The sequence below is a fragment of the Mus caroli genome, unplaced genomic scaffold, assembly GCF_978045245.1.
Source record: "Mus caroli unplaced genomic scaffold, Mus_caroli_1 scaffold_11, whole genome shotgun sequence".
In the NCBI taxonomy this organism is placed as follows: Eukaryota; Metazoa; Chordata; class Mammalia; order Rodentia; family Muridae; genus Mus; species Mus caroli.
In genome coordinates, this window is record NW_028227266.1 from 12371991 (window position 1) to 12394236 (window position 22246).

The following is a 22246-nucleotide window of genomic DNA, read 5'->3' on the forward strand; positions in this document are numbered from 1 at the left end:
GGGCTTCAGATATAAGTGATCTGGACCCAACCCTTCATTAAATGTTCTTGAAACTGTTTATATCATTTATGTTGTTTAAATAATGATGTGTACTCTAGAGGAGAAAATGGCATAGAGAATGGAGACATGTGCTGACATCTTGGAGATGCTCTGAAGGTTATATAAGACAGTTTAAATGGAACCGCATTGCAGAGCCTGGCACACTGTTACACAGTGTGGTCAGGATGGAATAATCTGCAGAAGAACAGTATAGTCGGTGTTTTAAGTACTCAAAATTTAAATCAATGAAGCACTAACACAAAATTGCCTGGACCTTACAGATAAGGAAACTTGAGCAGCGGATAAGTCTTTGCATGCCTATGCCAGGGCACGGATAATTTGAAATTTCTAGAGTACACAGATGGAGGGATCTTTACACCTTGATAACAGATCTGCTGGTGTAGATCCCTGGGTTTGCAAATCTGGATTGATTTGATGCTCTTTTCACGAAATGGCCTTATAGACCCACTTAATACTTTTCTGTGCATGTTTGTCATTAAATTTCAGGTTTAAGAAGTCAACATTGGGGTACAGTGACACCGTGAGTTTTGCCATGGAGGCTAGTCCGTGGAGTTGCCTTCAGCGACAGGCAGCATGGGGGCGGTGAGCGCTGGCCTTGCTTCTAATGGCTCTGTGTTCAAGTTATTCTAATTTTTAACTGTTTTCATCAAACAAGACATAACTCAAAATATGACATAGTTGTGGGAACACAGTAAATGGTCAGATTCTGGTTCTAGTCAGTTAACAGGATTCATCAGTCAATCAGGCAGTCTGACTGTGTGCTCTGTCCTTGCTGCAAGTCCAGGATGCAGGATGTTATACCTGGGGCCTCCATGTTCAGATGACATCACACAGATACCTGGCAGCGGTTGCTCCCTCCCACATAGCTGCCTGATGTTCTGCACCTTTGCAGTGAGGCTCAGTAAAAACTAAATACAAAACTGACCAAAGAAGTCTCTAGAAGCTTGATGCCCATTTCCACCTCTTGCATTGTACTTCCTTATTATTTGGGAAGTAGCAGGTGTCCTCACCATGTGTGCATGACGTGAGGAAGATGGAGAGAAGTAGGAGGGGTAGGTTTAGTCTAAGGCATGGACTTTTCTTTAGCGCTGAGACTTGAATGCAGATCCCTGGGCACATGTGGTGAAAGGCCTCCCTAGGAAGCCACACCCTAGTTCGGAACATATTTCTGTAAAATTGGACGACAAGCAGCTACTCTTACCCAGAATCGCTCAAGTAGGAAGTGATGTAAAAATCTTTGCCTTTAAACGGAGTGAAGCCTGCTTCTACTGTTCCAGTGTAGTGCCTCGCTGACTGTGGCATGTGACCTTCCTAAGAACCCAGTATTTAAGTGTTTGTTATCTCAGTGAGGAAAGGGAAACACTGTTATAAAGAAGTGAGCTCTGCTGCCCGTTCAGAGCTCCTGGTGACCCTTTCTGTGGGACTGTGTTTTCAGGAGTGTGGTCGACTTCTTTCTGGTGATAACACAGCTGGGATTCTGCAGCGTCTACATTGTCTTCTTAGCCGAGAATGTGAAACAGGTGAGTATGTTGCTGCTCTGTGGCATTGCTTTCTTCTGCCACCTTGTTTATCTCACAGGGGAGGGTGCCATGGATGAGGATAAAGCTGTGTTCCACTTGCAGTCATTTCTCACATTCTCTTTTATGAGTTGGGTTTCCAATGTTATTGTTGGCATTATTGTGCCTGATATCATCATATCAACCATGGTTGTGCCTTTGGGCTGGGCTATGGTATGATTCACTGTTTCTTGATTATTTCAAATTTAAGTCTCAAAAGTACGTGCGTAGGTGTTGGGGTAGCGTTCTTCACATTGTTGATGTTTTTTAAAGGAGGTATAAGATAGTATGCAGCAACGGAAAGCCTGGGGTACAAAGGAGTGTTTATTCCTAAGATATAGTAATTGTTGCTGTTGTTTAAGAAGGTTCTGATATCACATGGCATCTTACAGTCATCCCTGTAGAACAAGATTGTGTCTGTGAGTGTGCAGGGTGGCAGTGCTGGGGCTTGGTATCCCATCCCCACCCCTTTTACTTGCTTTTCTGAGATGCTCATTTTGAACTTTCTGTGGGGTTCAGGCTGACCTTCAACCTCCTGATCCTCTTGCATTGCCTCCCAAGTGCTGGCCCACAGACATGTACCACCACGGCTGGTGATTGGTGGGACTTTCCTAACTCTGCCAAGAGAGTTGCCAACAGGCCCTGTTGGAATCTAGGAATAATGCCTGCGATTTTGTTTACAGACTGTAACACAGCATTAACTTTGACAATTATTCTGGAAGTTATCTACTGCCCAGCCTTGTGTCTATGATTAACATCCCTCCCCTGAGCTTACTGGACATTTTCCTGAGATGGAGCCCTCAGTCACAGTTGCTCCCTACCATGTCTGCCTTGGAATTCAGGATCTTGGTGCCTCCTCAGTGTTTCCTAAGTGCTGGGCTCTTAGATGTCTATCATCACACCTGGTTAGCACCCCTGGGATCTGCTAACAGTTTTATCACTGGGTACATTGTTAGGTCTCCTCCCTCCCTCCCTCCCTCCCTCCCTCCCTCCCTCCCTCCCTTCTCCCTCCCTCCCTTCTCCCTCCCTTCTCCCTCCCTTCTCCCTCCCTCCCTCCCTCCCTCCCTCCCTCCCTCCCTCCCTCCCTTCTCCCTCCCTCCCTCCTTCCCTCCCTCCCTCCCTCCCTCCCTTCTTTTTTCTTTCTTTCTCTCTGAGGGGAGGGAAGGAAAGAAACATTTAAAGGCTTTGAATGACTTCTCTTGGGAAACATATTTGTTCCAGAGTTTAATGGAAAATTTAAGTCAAGAGAAGATGAGGTAGAAAACGTTACTCCCTGGGTGGTTAGAAAGAGAAATTGTCTTTTATAGCTAGAAGATGAAAGTCTTTTAGAAGCATAAAGGGCACCACAGAAAAAGACATGCAGTCAGACTTTAAAGAACAGCAGTGAACACCTACACGGGCAGGGCAAGCAGCAGTCACAGAAGTGTGGAATTGGGACTTGTCACTCTTGGAAGAAGTTTCCTTACATTTGGTGGCCATGTACATACTTGTTACAATTCATTTCTCACACCACCACTACCACCACCGGTAAACACTGAGGGATGCCCTCACTGGTCACCACTGTCACAGTGAGACACTGAGAGATGACCTCACTGGTCACCAGTGTCACAGTGAGACACTGAGAGATGACCTCACTGGTCACCAGTGTCACAGTGAGACACTGAGGGATGCCCTCACTGGTCACCAGTGTCACAGTGAGACACTGAGAGATGACCTCACTGGTCACCAGTGTCACAGTGAGACACTGAGGGATGCCCTCACTGGTCACCAGTGTCACAATGAGACACTGAGGGATGCCCTCACTGGTCACCACTGTCACAGTGAGACACTGAGAGATGACCTCACTGGTCACCAGTGTCACGGTGAGACATTGAGTGAAGACCTCACTGGTCACCAGTGTCACAGTGAGACACTGAGGGATGTCCTCACTGGTCACCAGTGTCACAGGGCTTGATTGTAGAGGGTGTGGGTTTTATTTGATTTGTCTCTCTCGTGATTGTAAGCTGATGGGTAATTCTCTTCCTCTGTCCTCTCCTGGTGACCGACTGCAGGTTCATGAAGGATTCCTGGAGAGCACAGTGATTGTTTCAAATGGCTCGGACCTGTCTCATGCCTGTGAGAGAAGAAGTGTGGACCTCAGGGTCTATATGCTCTGCTTTCTCCCACTCATCATCCTCTTGGTCTTCATTCGCGAGCTGAAGAATCTCTTTGTACTTTCATTCCTTGCCAACATTTCCATGGCTGCCAGTCTTGTGATAATTTACCAGTATGTTGTTAGGGTAAGCGTGCTTTTGGGTAACCATCCCGTGTTCCCACATGGGTAAAGCTTTCTTTGGAGGTGAGAGTTATGACGTGGAGAGACCTGTTCCACATACCCTATCCTGGCACATGGATAGGCAGTAAATGTTGATTTCCCTTCAGGGTATAATGTTAACGCATGAAGTGGACGCTAAGGCATGGAGTCTGGTTTTAACACTGATGAGGCTGCTTGTGGGTTTATATCCCTGTTTCCAAACATCCCGCCTTCCCTGTTAGAGCGTCTGGGAGATCTAGGACTGTGCTCTCACTCAGCCTTCGGTGACTCAGCTCACACAGTTCTTGGGCTTGTGCTTTTGAGATTTGAGTTAGTCACAAGGATGGGTGTGTATATAACTCTTAAAGCTTTTGTGCTTGATGCCACATGCCCTCTGCTGCCACCACACAAGTTTGTGACTCTTCCTTTATTTGAAGACCTTGAAGTAATGAGAACTGAGGTAACTCTTTGAAGTCTCAGGACTCTTAACCCAGTTACATCAGGCAGAGACAAGTGACCTCAAGAAAGTTGAGGATCCCTGTTTTATTTCCTCATGATCTAATTGATTAACTATGTTACTTCTAAGGTAATGACAGCGCTTCCATTAGCAGTTCAGACACACTCATGCTGCATCTGCTTCATGTTTCCTCCTCTGGATTCTCTAACCGGGAGGGAAGAGGGCTGCCTGAGCCTTTCTGAGGCTCCCCACCCCCCAGCTGGTCATGTTAGACTTGGTGGAGCAGTAAAGGTGGCTCCCCCAGGAGAGGGAAGAGCACAAGGCATGACAGCATCTGCACTTGAGAACATTTCAGCAGTCACAGATGATGAAGACCCCTTGGCACCTGGCTCACTCTGGTCCTTGCTTCCCCATCACATGTCATCTTCACATCATGAAATTCTGCACGTGCTGCAACTGTTCCCAACCTTCACGTTCCCCAGACTACCATGTGCCTTCAAATGTCCGTCTGCAGATATTTCTTCCCTAGCCTTGAATTCTACTTCAGTAGGCAAGGCAGAGAAGAGGGTGGTGGCAAGGAAGGCTAGAATTAGGGTGTCTGGAAGAAAGGTCATTGTGGTCAGTGGTTTCAGCCAGGTGTGCTGCAGTGACTTCCCTAGAGCAGGCCAGTGGGAAGCATTATGGGAGTTGGTCATCCACAGTGAGGAATAGGTTATACACGCTGTGTCACAGCACATGCCGAAACCCCAGGAGACCTGTGCCAGGGACAGCTAGAGAGGAAGTCAGGGGCCAGGTGTCTTAGGAGAATGAAGAGGAGGGACACGGGGAGGTGTCTAGTGACTTAGGGTCTCTGAGCATGCCTGTATACTTCTTATCTGGCAGGAGATTTACCTCATGTGCTGCCTGTGACTGGCCACTGACATGGGTATGCAGGAGGATTGTGTGATTGTCAGAGAGGCAGTTTTTTTTAGCAACTATATTCTAATAGCTTAACCTCCCTTAACATAGGATACATAAAGTGTTTACTAAATGTCATAATCCCAGTTGCTTTGTGAAGCTTTTGAGAGTGTGATTCTGCTGTTCAATTCTAAATAATTAGAATTAGATAAAGCTGTGACCTGGTTTCTTTTTTCTTTTCTGTCTTCTGCAGAACATGCCAGATCCCCACAACCTTCCAATAGTGGCTGGTTGGAAGAAATACCCACTGTTTTTTGGCACTGCTGTGTTTGCTTTTGAAGGCATAGGAGTGGTAAGAATTAGACATTACTTGGTTTGTTTTTAAACTCTTAAGTTTAAGCAAGAGTTTAACACAAGATTTTATATAGAAAAACTATATAAAATACATATTTTATTTCAGTGTTTTAATTTCTTTTATGCATAGGTCATAACTCCCAGTTTGGTGGACGAATGACAAAATGAAACAGAAGGAGGGGGATATGACTACTCCTAAGAGATAGAGAAGACTTTTATTATAGATATAAGAGAGAAAATGGTCAGAGGAAAGAGTCCCGGCTGAAATGGCTGGCAGATTAAACCAGACCATGAGAGGAGACGGGGAGGGAGAGCAAGAGAGGGGGCTCTACCCAAGGACCAACAGAGGCTGCTGGCCAAGAGACCAAGGGGTCACTGTAGCCAGAATGGCTGAGTTCTATAAGGATCAGACTGGGGAAAGTGATGGGGAAGCCGGGCCCTGGGAGGGAGGGGTTTATGGTAGGTCTGGGTGAGGAGTGCTGGGCAGAGTCACAGGTCTACCAAGTGAGACTTGTCCTAGGTTTGTACTGGTCAGTGGGGTAGACTTGAACTATTGTTTGGCTTTTCTACTGACCAGTAACTTAATCTTAGACATGTTTTCTTAGGGTCTAAGTCTTTTCCTTGGTAGGTTAAGTGATGATATTAGACTAGACTTTTAGGATTAATGGTAATAATTATTGGAAGTATAAGCCTATAAAAGCCTTAAGGTCGCATACTGAAAACTCTTGTATCATATAACTTCAAATACACAACGACTTTGTTTTGTCTGTGTCACGCATATTTAAGTATGCCCAAATAGAGCATTTTTTTTAATTTTGAAATTTCTATTATGTATGTGTGTGATTTGTCTGCAAGTGTGGTTGTACACCCAAGTGCACGCCTGCATGGTGGCCAGAAGGTGATGAGACCTTGGAGCTAGAGTTACAGGGAGATGTGAGCCACCATGTGGGTGCTGGGGATCAAACCGAAGTCCTCTGGAAGAGCAGCCTGTGCTCTTGCTCACCGAGCCCTGTGAGAACATATTTGTAAAAGGTGTATATGGTGTGGGTTGGGAAATTCAGAGCACAGTTTTCAAGAGTTCGCTCTCTCTCCTTTCACTTCACGGTGCAAGGTCTTTTGTTTCTGCTGCTCCGAGATACTGTAGGATAACTGGCTAGAGAGCTTCTAGATGATTCTCCTTTCTCTACCTCCCACCTTACCCAGGGGCGATGGGTTATGATGTGAGCCGCCGTCCCCAGCCCTTCCTTTCTGGTGACCAACCTCAGGTCATCAGGCTTGCATGCCCACCTGCCAGCCCAAACATCACATTTTATAAACTAGAATAGCTGAAGGCCATGCAAGTAATTGTAAAGTTATTGTCATCTGAAAGTCGGAGATAATTCTCCCTTTAAGTTGGGCACATCATATTTGTTTTGAGGTACGTTATGGAGATGCTGCTGCCGAGAGATACATCCCGAGTCTCTAGCTTTTTAAGTATTTCTACTCTAAACACTTCCAGTACTTATGGCCTAAAATGTGTAGGTTTAGGGAAATTAGAATATTAATGTCAGCTGTCTTCAAAGCTAATTCCTCAAGGTCTGATGGCTTGGTATCAGAACAAAAGCACTTGAAATGTTTCTTCCTGTGAGTGCAAATGGATGAGTCTCAAAGGCAGACCCCTCTGCCCCTTTGTGGACTGTCTGCAGGCTGAATTCCTACAAATTCTAGATATTCTCACAGCTTCTCTTACTGCTGTTGTAGCTGGAGCTATGGATTTTAATGTATGTCTGTTATTAATTTAGGTCCTAATCATTGGATATTTAGTTAAATGTTGTTTTTCTGACAGCAGCTGCCAAGTCCACTCTCATTCAAAACCAGCCTCACCGTCCCACCTCCTCTTCCCCTTTTTAATTTTTAAAATTTTCTTTAGCTAGGATACCGATCAGGGTCTCTCATGGTATTTATGTAAGTCATATCCTTTGTTCTGCTCCCCTCCCCCCTCCTGCTTGGCTGATCCTCCCTACACCATGTATCCCCTCCTCCTCCTCCTTCCTTTTGGTAGAAAAGCCAAACAATAGTTCAAGTCTACCCCACTGACCATTAGGTCTCAAACCTAGGACAAGTCTCACGTTCCATTACTATCTCCTGTCACCTTCCTAAGAGCTCTTGGTCTCTTCTGTAGTCCCCTTTCTACTTTCATGCCACCTACTCACACACAAACACATTCACACTGAACACACACACACCACACACACACACACACACACACACTCAAACACATTCACACTGAACTCACACATACACACTCACAATTCACACTGAACTCACACTTCACACATACACACACACATTCACACTGAACTCACATACACACAATTCACACTGAAGTCATACACACACACACACACATTCACACTGAGCTCACACAGATATACATACACACTCACACACATTCACAGTGAACTTGCACACTCACATCCATACTTTAGGCCATAAGTATTGGAAGTGTTTAGAGTAGAAATACTTAAGATGCTAGAGCCGCAGGATGTATCTCCCGGCAGTGACATCTCCATAATGTTGTACCTCAAAACAAATATGATGTGCCCCCCCCGAAAGGGAGAATTATCTCCGATTTTCAGATGACAGTAACTTTACACATTCACACTGAACTCACACACATACGCACACACATTCACACACTGAACTCACTCAAAATACACACTCACATTCACACCCAACACATACATGCATGCACACACTCCCACACACATGTAATATATAGAGCAGTTATGGACATGTATATGTGTGTTCATATGCATGTGAGCTTAATTTACGTGCTCTGTCTCCTGAGGGTTAGACGCAATACTCTTCACATAGCACTTTCAGCATGGGAACCCTAATTCTAAATGCTGTGTGGGCTGAAGAAAAGAACCCTCTTTTGTGGAGAAAAATGTCTGGTGAAAATCAAAACCAAGGAGCAGGATGAGTGTGGGGCTCTTGTAGGCCAGAGAGGAAGGGGATACTCCGAGGGACAATGTGGCAGCCAGCATCAGGGATGCATGAATGCCTCCTCATTTCACAGTGACAAAGGCCAGAACAGGATGAGTGACGGAGGGCGTGACAGTGGCGGGTTGCTACTCAGTGTACATAACAAGTCTCCCCAAGTCCCCAGTGACATAAATGGTTGAACTAATGACTGCTCGGCTGAATTCCCAGAAGAGCCTCCTGCCAGCAGGAATAGATTAATTATCATTTAGTTCTTGGAGAGTGGACTAGAGCTAGAGACTCGGAGTACAATGAGGGGGATAGGAAGGTGGCTTTACAGTGGCCGGTCCGAACCACACCACTCATCAGTCATGATGGAGACATGTGACAGGAAAAGCACTTCAGAGTGTGGTATCCTCTGAAATGACACTATCTCATCACAAGGAAGGAAGGCATCAGGAAGGAAGGCATCAGGAAGGAAGGCATCAGGGCAGACCCAGATTGTTCAGAGGATGCTGTGCAGAGGGTGCTGTGCAGAGGATTGCAGTAAGTTAAGGCAATGAGCAAAGAAAGACCGAGAAACCAGGCAGACCTTTGGAGACTGAGGCAGCAAGGTGACATGACTGATGCAGCCTGGGGTCCTGGATCGGGTCCTGGATGGGCTTCTGGCACAGAAAAAGGTTGTTCATGCAGACATTAGAGAAATCAAAGTGGAATTCAGGATTCAGTCACTAGGGTTGGCTCAGTTGTGACAACTGGTAATATAAAATGTTAATCATGGAAAAGCTGTTTCAAGGGCATATGGGAGTCATCTGTGTTTTCCTTTGCATTAAAAAAAAACAAATCTAAAGTCATTCTAATAAGAAAAGGTGTTTAAAAATACTCAAGGGGGGGGGGTGGCTAGTAAGATAGATCATCAGGAAAGGGCACTGATTGCTTTTGTAGAGGCCCTGAGGTCAATTCCCAGCAACCACATGGTGGCTCACAACCATCTGTAATGGGATCCGACGTCCTCTTCTGGTGCGTCTGAAGACAGCTACAGCTACTGTGTGTGTGTGTGTGTGTGTGTGTGTATAAAATTTCTTTAGAATATATAATTAAAAAATAACCAGCAGGTTACCGCCTCAGAGCTAATCTTCAAACCGTTTTAGGAATTAAGAAAAACATAGTATACAAATCCAGGGGCTGAGGAGGCAGGTCAGTTGGTAAAGTGCCTGCAGAACAAGGAAGACCCCATCACCCACATAAAAGGCGGGGTAGAGGTGCATCTGTAATCCCAGTGCTCGGAAGTGAAGACAGGTGGAGTCCTAGATCTCATAGGCATGCAGTCTAGCCTAGTCAGGAAGCTCCAGATTCAGTGAGAAACTCCCATAAAACAGCTGGAACCTTGGTGGGATGGTGCACACCTTTAGTCCTAGCATGTGGAGACAGAGGCAGGCAAGTCTCTGTGAGTGGGAGTTCAGGCTGGTCTATGTAGTTCTAGGCTGACCAGGGGGTACATTGTGAGACATTCTCTAAGAAAACCCAATGGGGCAAAATTCTGAGGAGGAAAGCAATAGAGGAGGAGATGGACATCAACCACACACACATGCAAACATGAGAATACACATGCCACACACACAAGCCTACATACATAGATATGTCTATATGTCACAGGAAAATGGCACTTACATGTGGATTGAAAATAAGATTTTCCACACAGACTACAGGAGATGGACCAACTTGTCTATCTAACAAGACCCTAGTTATTCTGAAATTCCTATATCCTGTTCCTTTAAGAGCAGTTAATGTTATTCTCCTCTTAGGTGCTACCACTGGAAAACCAAATGAGAGAGTCCAAGCGCTTCCCTCAGGCATTGAACATTGGCATGGCCATCGTCACTGTGCTGTACATCAGCCTAGCCACTTTAGGCTACATGTGTTTCCGTGATGAGATCAAAGGCAGCATAACACTGAATCTTCCCCAGGACATGTGGTAGGTGGAGATGACTTATCAGTCCTAGCTATGTGTTTTAGATGTAATTTACCAAGATAAGTTTTTAGATTTATGATTTAAGCATTTAAATTTTTACTATGATTTCCTTATCAGTGGAAACTGAAGATGCATTTGAGAGGTGCTTAAAATTTCAATTATGAGACATGAGTAGAAACAAGAACAGTCTTTATCCACAGAGGCATCTGTGGAAAGTCTTACTGCAAAAGGAACTGAAGAGAAGCATGCAGAGAAATACATGCTTCTGCTCCCAGCCAAGACGTGGAGGATGGGCAGAACCATATGAAGGCATGCTCATATGTTCCCCTTGGACTATCCATTTCAATTTCTCTAGCACTGCTTCACCCCATCCCTGCTTGCTGTGGTTTTCAAGTTAGAATAGAGCAAGTTGGGACTTGTAACTCAAAGACTGTCCAATCATAGGTTAGCCTCAAGAAAGCCTTTGCAAGTCACCTGATATTCAGCCAGAAAAAAAAAAAAAAAAGCCTCCAGAAATTATCCCAGGACACAGAAGACATCCCGAAGAGCAGGAGAACAAATCAGAGTAAAGAGAGATTTGGTTAGAGAGGTCTTCCGAGCCTTTTCTCAGGGTGGCTGGGTGCAGCCTACTGTCTGCTTCCTGTCTGCAGTTGTGGACCTGTTGCCATCTGCCTGAGAGACACGGGTGGAGCTGCCTTTCAGAGGTCAGAGTGTTCTGGAAAGTGAGGGCGCAGACTGGCCCTGGGCCATATGCTCCTGTGTGTCTTCTGTGAATAACTCAGAATGCACAGCTCTGTGGGTACTTATTACTGAAATGAGAACAAAGGTTGAAAAGTTGAGAAAAACTGTTAAGTGTTATTGAAAGTACAGATGCCAACCATAGAAATAAATGGTTTTTTGAAACAGAAAACAGGTAAAAATGAAATGGGTGCTTTTATGTGGCCTGTTTGAACACATGGTCATTTCTGTATTACTCTGCCAGAGTTGAAAAGCCAGTTTGTATAGAGCTCACTTCTCTAGCACATACCTGTGAAGAAACAATGTTCCTTATAACACTAAATAACAGTGCAGAATGGTATTAACACTAATCATATTTTAGCCTGTGTAACTCCTACTTTATGTCAGTGGAGTATAATTATATTTATATGCAAAGTGGTTGTGGGCCTATTTACATTTTAAAGTATATTATCAGCCATATTTTGAAAACACAACAATAAAGTATAATTAGAAAAAAGCAATGTTCCTCTTTTAAAGGAATAATGAACTAATGAGAATGTTTAATTCTCTACAATTGCTTATCAGAATACTTGAACAAATAGTCACTTAGTAAGTTTGCATATTTTCAGCCACAACCATTTATACTTAACTTTTAAGGCTCTAGCTAAATAAATCTTTGGGTAATTTTTAAATTAAGATTTATTATTTCTAGGCCTGGGGACTTTCCTTGTCCTAATTACTTAATTTGCCACATTTTAGATTCACTTTTACTTTGTCTGCTCATTCCTGTGCTATGGCTAAAGCCTGCTGAGTCCTTGCTTGGTCAGATAATAGGATGCGTTTCCATGAGAAGTGCTCTTCCACATGTATGCCACTTTTGGTGAGGCTGTAGGCCTTGATGTTTCCTTTCCATAGGGAAAGAACATAGGAGATGGTTCCTTAGTCAACTGGAGCATGCTCCATCTCAGCTCTGTCCCACTCATAGCACTGCCCCAGAGTCTCAGCACTGCCCCAGAGTCTCAGCACTGCCCCAAGTCTCAGCACTGCCCCAGAATCACAGCACTGCCCCAAGTCTCAGCACTGCCCCAGAGTCTCAGCACTGCCCCAGAGTCTCAGCACTGCCTCAGAGTCACAGCACTGCCCCAGAGTCTCAGCACTGCCTCAGAGTCACAGCACTGCCCCAGAGTCACAGCACTGCCCCAAGTCTCAGCACTGCCCCAGAGTCTCAGCACTGCCTCAGAGTCTCAGCACTGCCCCAGAGTCTCAGCACTGCCCCAAGTCTCAGCACTGCCCCAGAGTCACAGCACTGCCCCAGAGTCTCAGCACTGCCCCAGAGTCTCAGCACTGCCTCAGAGTCACAGCACTGCCCCAGAGTCTCAGCACTGCCCCAGAGTCTCAGCACTGCCCCAGAGTCACAGCACTGCCCCAAGTCTCAGCACTGCCCCAGAGTCACAGCACTGCCTCAGAGTCACAGCACTGCCCCATTCTCAGCACTGCCCCAGAGTCTCAGCACTGCCCCAGAGTCTCAGCACTGCCTCAGAATCACAGCACTGCCTCAGAGTCTCAGCCCTGCCCCAGAGTCTCAGCACTGCCTCAGAATCATAGCACTGCCTCAGAGTCACAGCACTGCCCCAGAGTCTCAGCACTGCCTCAGAGTCACAGCACTGCCCCAGAGTCTCAGCACTGCCTCAGAGTCACAGCACTGCCCCAGAGTCACAGCACTGCCCCAGAGTCTCAGCACTGCCCCAGAGTCTCAGCACTGCCCCAAGTCTCAGCACTGCCCCAGAGTCTCAGCACTGCCCCAGAGTCTCAGCACTGCCCCAGAGTCTCAGCACTGCCCCAGAGTCTCAGCACTGCCCCAGAGTCTCAGCACTGCCCCAGAGTCTCAGCACTGCCCCAGAGTCTCAGCACTGCCCCAGAGTCTCAGCACTGCCCCAGAGTCTCAAAACTGCCCCAGAGTCACAGCACTGCCCCAGAGTCTCAGCACTGCCCCAAGTCTCAGCACTGCCCCAAGTCTCAGCACTGCCCCAGAGTCTCAGCACTGCCCCAGAGTCTCAGCACTGCCCCAGAGTCTCAGCACTGCCCCAAGTCTCAGCACTGCCCCAGAGTCACAGCACTGCCCCAAGTCTCAGCACTGCCCCAGAGTCACAGCACTGCCCCAGAGTCACAGCACTGCCCCAAGTCTCAGCACTGCCCCAGAGTCACAGCACTGCCCCAGAGTCTCAGCACTGCCCCAGAGTCTCAGCACTGCCCCAGAGTCTCAGCACTGCCCCAGAGTCTCAGCACTGCCCCAGAGTCACAGCACTGCCCCAGAGTCACAGCACTGCCTCACTCATAGCACTGCCTCAGAATCACAGCACTGCCCCAAGTCTCAGCACTGCCCCAGAGTCTCAGCACTGCCTCAGAATCACAGCACGGCCCCAGAGTCTCAGCACTGCCCCACTCATAGCACTGCCTCAGAATCACAGCACTGCCCCAAGTCTCAGCACTGCCCCACTCATAGCACTGCCCCAGAATCACAGCACTGCCCCAGAGTCACAGCACTGCCCCAGAGTCTCAGCACTGCCTCAGAATCACAGCACGGCCCCAGAGTCTCAGCACTGCCCCAGAGTCTCAGCACTGCCCCTAGTCTCAGCACTGCCCCAGAGTCTTAGCACTGCCTCAGAATCACAGCACGGCCCCAGAGTCTCAGCACTGCCCCAGAGTCTCAGCACTGCCCCAGAGTCACAGCACTGCCCCACTCATAGCACTGCCCCAGAGTCTCAGCACTGCCCCAAGTCTCAGCACTGCCCCAGAGTCACAGCACTGCCCCAGAGTCACAGCACTGCCCCAGAGTCACAGCACTGCCCCAAGTCTCAGCACTGCCCCAGAGTCACAGCACTGCCCCAGAGTCTCAGCACTGCCCCAGAGTCACAGCACTGCCTCAGAATCACAGCACTGCCCCAGAGTCTCAGCACTGCCCCAAGTCTCAGCACTGCCCCAGAGTCTCAGCACTGCCCCAGAGTCTCAGCACTGCCCCAGAGTCACAACACTGCCCCAAGTCTCAGCACTGCCCCAGAATCACAGCACTGCCCCAGAGTCACAGCACTGCCCCAAGTCTCAGCACTGCCCCAGAGTCTCAGCACTGCCCCAGAGTCTCAGCACTGCCCCAAGTCTCAGCACTGCCCCAGAGTCTCAGCACTGCCCCAGAGTCACAGCACTGCCCCAGAATCACAGCACTGCCCCAGAGTCTCAGCACTGCCCCAGAGTCTCAGCACTGCCTCAGAATCACAGGACTGCCCCAGAGTCTCAGCACTGCCCCAGAGTCTCAGCACTGCCCCAGAGTCACAGCACTGCCCCACTCATAGCACTGCCCCAGAGTCTCAGCACTGCCCCAAGTCTCAGCACTGCCCCAGAGTCACAGCACTGCCCCAGAGTCACAGCACTGCCCCAAGTCTCAGCACTGCCCCAGAGTCACAGCACTGCCCCAGAGTCACAGCACTGCCCCAGAGTCTCAGCACTGCCCCAGAATCACAGCACTGCCCCAGAGTCTCAGCACTGCCCCAGAGTCACAGCACTGCCCCAGAATCACAGCACTGCCCCAGAGTCTCAGCACTGCCCCAGAGTCTCAGCACTGCCTCAGAATCACAGCACTGCCCCAGAGTCTCAGCACTGCCCCAGAGTCTCAGCACTGCCCCAGAGTCACAGCACTGCCCCACTCATAGCACTGCCCCAGAGTCTCAGCACTGCCCCAAGTCTCAGCACTGCCCCAGAGTCACAGCACTGCCCCAGAGTCACAGCACTGCCCCAGAGTCACAGCACTGCCCCAGAGTCACAGCACTGCCCCAAGTCTCAGCACTGCCCCAGAGTCACAGCACTGCCTCAGAGTCACAGCACTGCCCCAGAGTCTCAGCACTGCCCCAGAATCACAGCACTGCCCCACTCATAGCACTGCCTCAGAATCACAGCACTGCCCCAGAGTCACAGCACTGCCCCAGAGTCTCAGCACTGCCCCAGAGTCTCAGCACTGCCCCAGAGTCTCAGCACTGCCTCAGAGTCACAGCACTGCCCCAGAGTCTCAGCACTGCCCCAGAGTCACAGCACTGCCCCAGAGTCACAGCACTGCCCCAGAGTTACAGCACTGCCCCAGAGTCACAGCACTGCCCCAGAGTCTCAGCACTGCCCCAAGTCTCAGCACTGCCCCAGAGTCTCAGCACTGCCCCAGAGTCTCAGCACTGCCCCAGAGTCACAGCACTGCCCCAGAGTCTCAGCACTGCCCCAAGTCTCAGCACTGCCCCAGAGTCTCAGCACTGCCCCAGAGTCACAGCACTGCCCCAGAGTCACAGCACTGCCCCAGAGTCACAGCACTGCCCCATAGTCTCAGCACTGCCCCAGAGTCACAGCACTGCCCCAGAGTCACAGCACTGCCTCAGAGTCACAGCACTGCCCCAGAGTCACAGCACTGCCCCAGAGTCACAGCACTGCCTCACTACTTCCCATAGTTCTGTGATTTTTAACACAGGCATCAGGTACACCTTAGAGAACTCTGGTAGTTGAAATTTTTCAGATGCCCTCCTTGTGACCTTTGGCTTACAAAAATGTCAAGTAAGGAGAGCTCAAATTCGGAGCCTAATATGACATTTACTTCTACATGTAGGTCATTGACTCTGACTCAATATTTTAAAGAAGTAACAAGGATATTCATGTTTCTACAGTGGTGAAAAAAAAAAACTGCTTTGAAAAGCTTGACCATCTCTCCTTGGGACTGAGGCTAAGCATGGCGTACTGGCTTGGCCCTAGATGCAGTCTTCAAGGCACCATGTCCCTAAGTGTGCTCAGCCTCAACAGGCTCTTCTGTCTGCATGAGGACTAGGAATGAAGTAGTCACGGCTTTATTTCCTTAGACAGGATTCTTATTCTGTAGCCTCAGCCTGCTCTGGAAATTCCTACGTATGTAGCCCAGACTGATGTGGAACTTACAGCAGTCCTCCTGCCGTGGCTTCCTGAGCGCTGGCATTATAGTTGTGCCTCCCACATCTAGCTGGGTTGGCTTGTGCTCAGACAGGCATCTTTGATTAGGAGGTTTCTAAAGTGGCTTCTGTTCTATAGTTCTTGTTTACTCTCTGAAAAGGAAAAAAGAGCAAAGTCAGAAAAACTAAATGGTGAATTTCTTTTTTCCAACAGGTTGTATCAGTCAGTGAAAATTCTGTATTCCTTTGGCATTTTTGTGACCTATTCAATTCAGTTCTATGTCCCAGCAGAGATCATTATCCCTGGAGTCACTGCTAGACTTCATGCCAAATGGAAGCGCATTTGTGAATTTGGGATACGGACCCTCTTGGTTAGTATCACCTGTAAGTATCAGTGCGTGTCTGTCACAATGGTTGTCTTGCATGTGTTTAAATGAGAACTGCTTAAATTACGGGTTTTGCAAATAGTTATATTTAGAAGCATGGCAATGTTTCTATGTTTGCAGATCAGGGCAGCTTCGAACTCAGTGTCCTTCTGAGAGCCTCAGCTTCCCACATCCCAAGGTGATAGGCTTGCATCACTGCTCCTGGCTTAGGGTTAAACTGTTGGCAAGAGTTGCACAAGAATGAGCTGAGTAGTGCTCAGTGTACCAGCTCAGAACACCAGCTTTGCTCACCTGGATAAAGTAGCCTCTGTGTTTCCCTACTGTAAAGACACAGTTACTTCACAGAGGTAATTTGTGACTATACATATATCCAGGTCTCATTCAATTTTTAAATTTTTGGTACTGGAAACAAACCCAGGTCCTTGCCTGAGCCAGCCACACACAGAGTTAATCCTCAGATCCTGGATTTTGAGACAGGACATTGCTTTGTAGCTCAGGCTCTCCTCAATCTTATGGTCTTCCTGACTTAGAAACCCACTTTCTGGGATTGAAGCTTGCTCCACCACACAGCACATCCTGCCTTGTCCACTGATTTTCTGTATCCTTCATTGACTCCTCCCTCTCGGTGGGTGTGGTATGCACTCTTGATAATGGCTTTCTGGTACATTGTGTCCTGGAGAATGGTTTTTTAGAATCCCACTGTAAGAATGGATGCTCTCCATGCTCCTGTATTCATGGCTAACACTGTTTTGTGTGTCATAGACTCTGCTGTGTGACTGGCACAGGAATCAGGGCTTCGAAATAGAAGCTGGAATCTCTGAGCAAAAAGTTATGAGTTGTTTACATGAGAAATGTTGATAAGTATGAGTTCAGGAAATGTTCTCTGGTCTGTTTTTCCTGAGATCAGAATAAATTCTATCAGTTTCCCATAAGTGGTGACTTCTGCTAATTACTCTCATGTGTTAAAAAAGATGTGCACTTAGCCCTGCGTGTGTAGCACACATGTCAACAGGAATTGTGTTTTTTGTTCTTAGGTGCTGGGGCGGTTCTCATTCCTCGCCTAGACATTGTGATCTCCTTCGTGGGGGCTGTGAGCAGCAGTACACTAGCCCTGATCCTGCCCCCACTTGTGGAAATCCTTACATTCTCTAAGGACCACTACAACATATGGATGATCCTGAAAAACATTTCCATAGCTTTCACTGGAGTCGTGGGCTTCTTGTTGGGCACATATGTCACTGTTGAAGAAATTATTTATCCGACTACAGCAGTTGTTGCTGGCACCTCCCAGAGTCCCTTTCTGAATGTGAACTCTACATGCATAACAAGTGGTTTGTAATCATGGGAGAAGAGCGGTGAACCCTCTCCTGTCACCCCAATTCTAACAGCAATCAAGAACGACTACAGTGCTTCCCCAGACACTGAGCAGTGCCAAACTCGTAGTTTTTGTTGGCAGAGTATTGTAATTTGACTGTGATCCGGGCATCTTTTGCAGCTATGATAAACTGTGGAAGATTATTGCTTTTATCTAATGACAATGAAAAATTGAAAAAATTTAAAATTCAAAATGTAAACAATAAGCACAGCCTATTATTCTGTTTCTGTAAGAAACACTTTGAGTAAGAGTTCTTACCACTATTGAGAAGATAAAGGATTTCAACATGGTATAAATCAAATAGGCACAAGGTTTAAAAACCTCTTTGAAGCACTCCACAATAGCAAAGTACACCTTCTGTGTATGTGCACAGAGATGCATTGATTGTGTTTTATTCCATGGGTGATGGTGCTGACAGGCCCTGAAGGTACAGTAGACTCCAGCTGACCACCATGCAAGCATTAGAAAGCTCCCAGAGCCAGAAGCACGCTATTGTTCTGCTCTACACAGTGTAGAGGAGTCACTGGGAAGCTCTGACAAGGTTCTGACTTCCTCTTTCAGCAGTAGGTGAAAGGGTCAGTGAGGATCTGGAACAATGCTGCCCTAGCTGTGTCTTGTTAGGGTTTCTGTTGCTGTGATAAAACACCAGAACCAAAAGTAACTACGGAGGAGAGGGCTTCTGTTTACAGTTCCACATCACAATCCATCATCGAGGGAAGTCAGGGCTGAGCAACTCAAGGCAGGGACCTGGAGGCAGGAGCTGATGCAGAGGCCAAGGAGGAGTGCTGCTTATTGCCTTGCTTCTTTCTCATGGCTTGCTCAGTCTGCTTTCTTACAGCACACAGGGCAACCAGCCCAGGGGTGGTGCTGCCCACAGTGGGCATAGCCCTCCCACAGCAATCATCAATCTGGAGAATGCCCCACAGCCTCGCCTCTCTTCCAAAATGACTCCAGATTGTGTTAAGGTGACATAAAACCAGCCAGAATGGTTACCATTGTAGGAAATGGAGTCCCAGAAGTGACTTAAGCTTGAGTCAAGAAAACCTGATACTTGACCCAATTCAGAGATGGAAGAAAAATTATTTTTCATGTCATAGTCAGTAATGATAAAACACATTCAGCTTAATTTTAGTGTAAAGCTTAATTATAGTTTCATCCTTTGGGAATGTGTGTCTTATGTCTGAATAGTATATGTGACATGATAAAAAGCCAGAAAAGAAATCCAAGAAACCTGCCTGGTGGCTTCATAGATCCCAAACAGGGAAAGAAGCTCACAGTCTTTTATACAGCAGGAGACTGGCTTGCTTGCTGTAGGGTGTGCTGTAGGGCAGAGGTCACAGGAGGTGAGGCCCCTTAAACAGTAGGAGACTGTGGGCTGGCTGTGGAGTGTTCTAGTCACACGCTTTCTTGTCTCCTAGGTTTGCAGGCATTATAAATAGCTGGCAACATACAGAACTCTTGGATTTCCTAGCCATGTAGCATTCCTTACTGCAGTCTTCCATTAATCTGAATGGGCAGAGTAAAGGAGCTGCTGAATGAATGCTTAGGAAAACGCAAAACAATAGAGAACTGTCTAATAAATACTGAGGCACTTAGGCATTGTCCAGAGAGATGTGGCCTTCACCCAGTCTTCAAACACACTAGCCAAAGCAACCAAGCTCATCTGATGAGGAAGAGGAGAACTGGGGAGTTTGAAGGACTGAGTGAGGTCATCTCCTGGACATCTCTGCCCATTGGCTCTATACTGTGTTAGCTGGAAGATGTTACCAAGCTTTCTGTGGAGTTCTGTATTTTCTTTATGTAAATGTTAACTTATTCAGGTGGGCCTTGCTTATGTCGTTACCTGGCCTTCAGGTGTGGGCCTATAACTATACCAGAAGCTTTATTTTGCTATGCAGTCATAAGAACCAAAACTTTAAGAGCATTTATGTTAGATATTTCTAGTAATTGTTTATATTATTTTATGTTAAATTGTTACTTCAAGTCTTCAGTCTTAGGCAGTGGATGAGGATGTGAAGAAAGGAGTTTCATTGGAATTTGACTGTGGGAAATGTACCGTGGCACAGGGTGAGTTACAAACTCCCCGCCCAGGAAGCAGCATGTGGCTCTTTGTCAGCTGTGTTCACGGTGTGTTCTACTCCACATGCATGCTCGGTTTATTTTGGTGTTTTCACCTGTTCCTTGTGGAATTCAAGTGCAGTGGTTTTTTAACTGGCGGGTCACTGCAGGGCTTTTTAAGTTCCACACACAGGGTGTGAGCATCTTATCAGCCCGGATTTCTTATGGAGTAAGGCTGCTGAATCAACAGCTCATATGAAAGCCCCCAGATTATCAACACAAGAGGAGTCACACTACAGAAAGGAAGATATGCTGGGAGAAGAGGAGAGAGTTTTAATTTATAGTGTGAACCACTGCTTATATGCAAAGTATAAAAGAAACACACACTTGTTTAAGGGTGCCTGAGGACGTACTCACCATTTGATCATTTTTCTCTGATATTTGGCTTTACAGAATTATAGTTTCTAAAGATTTTTGGAGAAGATATGTTGATTCTAGCAGCTCTTCCTTTTGTTTGGGGGCTTGGAGGAAGGGGAAGCAGGCACACGTGTTGAACTCATGTTCGATGTCTTGCTGGATCACATGGTGACTGCAATGACCCCAGCAGTTACTTGCTGTCATGGTGGGAACTGTCCCTGGAAGCTAGTCCGTTGCATAGGTGCTATTTTCTCTGTGAAGCATTGAGAAGAAAGCTGTTGCTTACTCCCAGTGGCTCTCTGTTCCCTGATGCTCCGAGGAGTTCATTGGTGTCTGAGTCCACTCAAAACACTGTTCCCACAGGACTTTTAACACAGTCTCTTTCCCTCCATGTGTCCCCGTTTCTCCACAGTTGAAGAAGTAGGAGCTGGGAAGTTTTCAGGTTAGATGTGCCAGTTAATGTAAAGAAAGCTATGTTTGTGCTGCTCCAGTGCTTTCCTGTTCTGTTCTCTCTGACCTGTCACCAAAGCTGGCTCTGAGTCTTGTTAGATGGTGTACTTAAAGTGTTTATAAGCCATTTATGGCTGTGGGCTTGTGAATTTCCTATCAGGGTTTGATCTTATTTGGTATATGTGTATTTGTGGTCCTAGAGAATGCCAGCTTAAGTGCACATCGATACCCTTTCTAACTAGGTTTTACATAGCTCACCATTTCACTGTGGTGCCCACAGATGCAGCACATCTGTTACTGGCAGCATACATTAGGCCTTGTGTACGACTCCCTTTTTTCAGTCAAGATGGGAAAGATACAGAACAGAGCCAATGGAGATAATAAATGCAGTTGTTTATAGAACATGAGTGGTTCAGCAGATGTTAACTGTTGAGTAATAAAACTGTTATAAAGCATCAATAATGTAAAATTATAAAATGTTGGAAATTGTGTTTATTTGATTAGCTTGGCTCAGTTATCTTTCCTTAGTTAAGAAAATGTAAGGGATTTATCTAGTACAGATAACAGGATTCTTCCTGTCATTAAATGGCTGCATGTTACTGGCCATACATGACTTTCTGCATCTCGTTGGTTCTGACCTAAGATATAAAAGAAATATGCTTAAGAAATGGCTAGGTCTAGAATTTATCACCTATCAAGTGAAATGACAAATCACCCAATTGTTTGGATTTCCTGTTAGAATTGGCTCGTTCCTGTGTGCATCCATGCATGTTACCCTACAGGGACTCACATCTGAATCCATTTCAACTACTCTACCCCAGATAGGACCAGATGGTGATCACATTGGAAAATCCATATTCATGACATGAACAGTTCAGGCTATAGATTTTTGTTTTCCAAAAGTGATTTTGTAAGCTTTATTGAAAGTAAAGTTGTATTGGACTTGTATCATTTCTTATATTTATTTTTCTTTGTAAAAGAGTTTGAAAATGCCTAAAAGTACTGTGACTTCTGAATTGTCAATAAAGTATAATTATTTTGCTTGCTAATAAATGCCTATTAAGTTTTCTACTCATAAGACTAAATAGTATAGGAAATATCCTAACTGAAAATTGCACAAGCAAAGTATTTTCTTTATTAAAGCGTTAAATTTTATTTTATTTATTGTTATATGGCTGCATGTGCCACGATGCATAGAGAGGTTAGAGGCCGACTTTGTGGAGCTGCTCCTCTCCGTCCATCTTTACTTGGGATTTTAGGATTAAACTTGGGTCCTCAGGCTTGGGAGGCAAGCTTTAGCCACTGAGACATTGTGGTATCCCCTCCTAATTTTTTGTTTAA

The 22246-nt window shown here is 46.5% G+C and overlaps 1 protein-coding gene across 3 annotated transcripts in view; it reads left to right on the forward strand.

Moving 5' to 3' along the window:
* The window catches only part of Slc36a4 (solute carrier family 36 member 4), a 34881-nt gene extending 12936 nt beyond the window's left edge, over positions 1-21945 (forward strand). For 2 of the 3 annotated variants that reach the window (XM_021172145.3, XM_021172146.3), the window contains 7 exons: positions 547-642; positions 1496-1580; positions 3668-3895; positions 5517-5615; positions 10387-10556; positions 16434-16603; positions 17640-21945. In XM_021172145.3, the coding sequence (XP_021027804.1) occupies positions 547-642; positions 1496-1580; positions 3668-3895; positions 5517-5615; positions 10387-10556; positions 16434-16603; positions 17640-17944 (1153 nt within the window). In that variant the 3' untranslated portion in view covers positions 17945-21945. The remainder of the gene's footprint in view (positions 1-546; positions 643-1495; positions 1581-3667; positions 3896-5516; positions 5616-10386; positions 10557-16433; positions 16604-17639) is intronic. The other variant, XM_029481751.2, reaches the window with a different exon arrangement.
* The last annotated feature ends 301 nt before the right edge of the window (positions 21946-22246 follow it).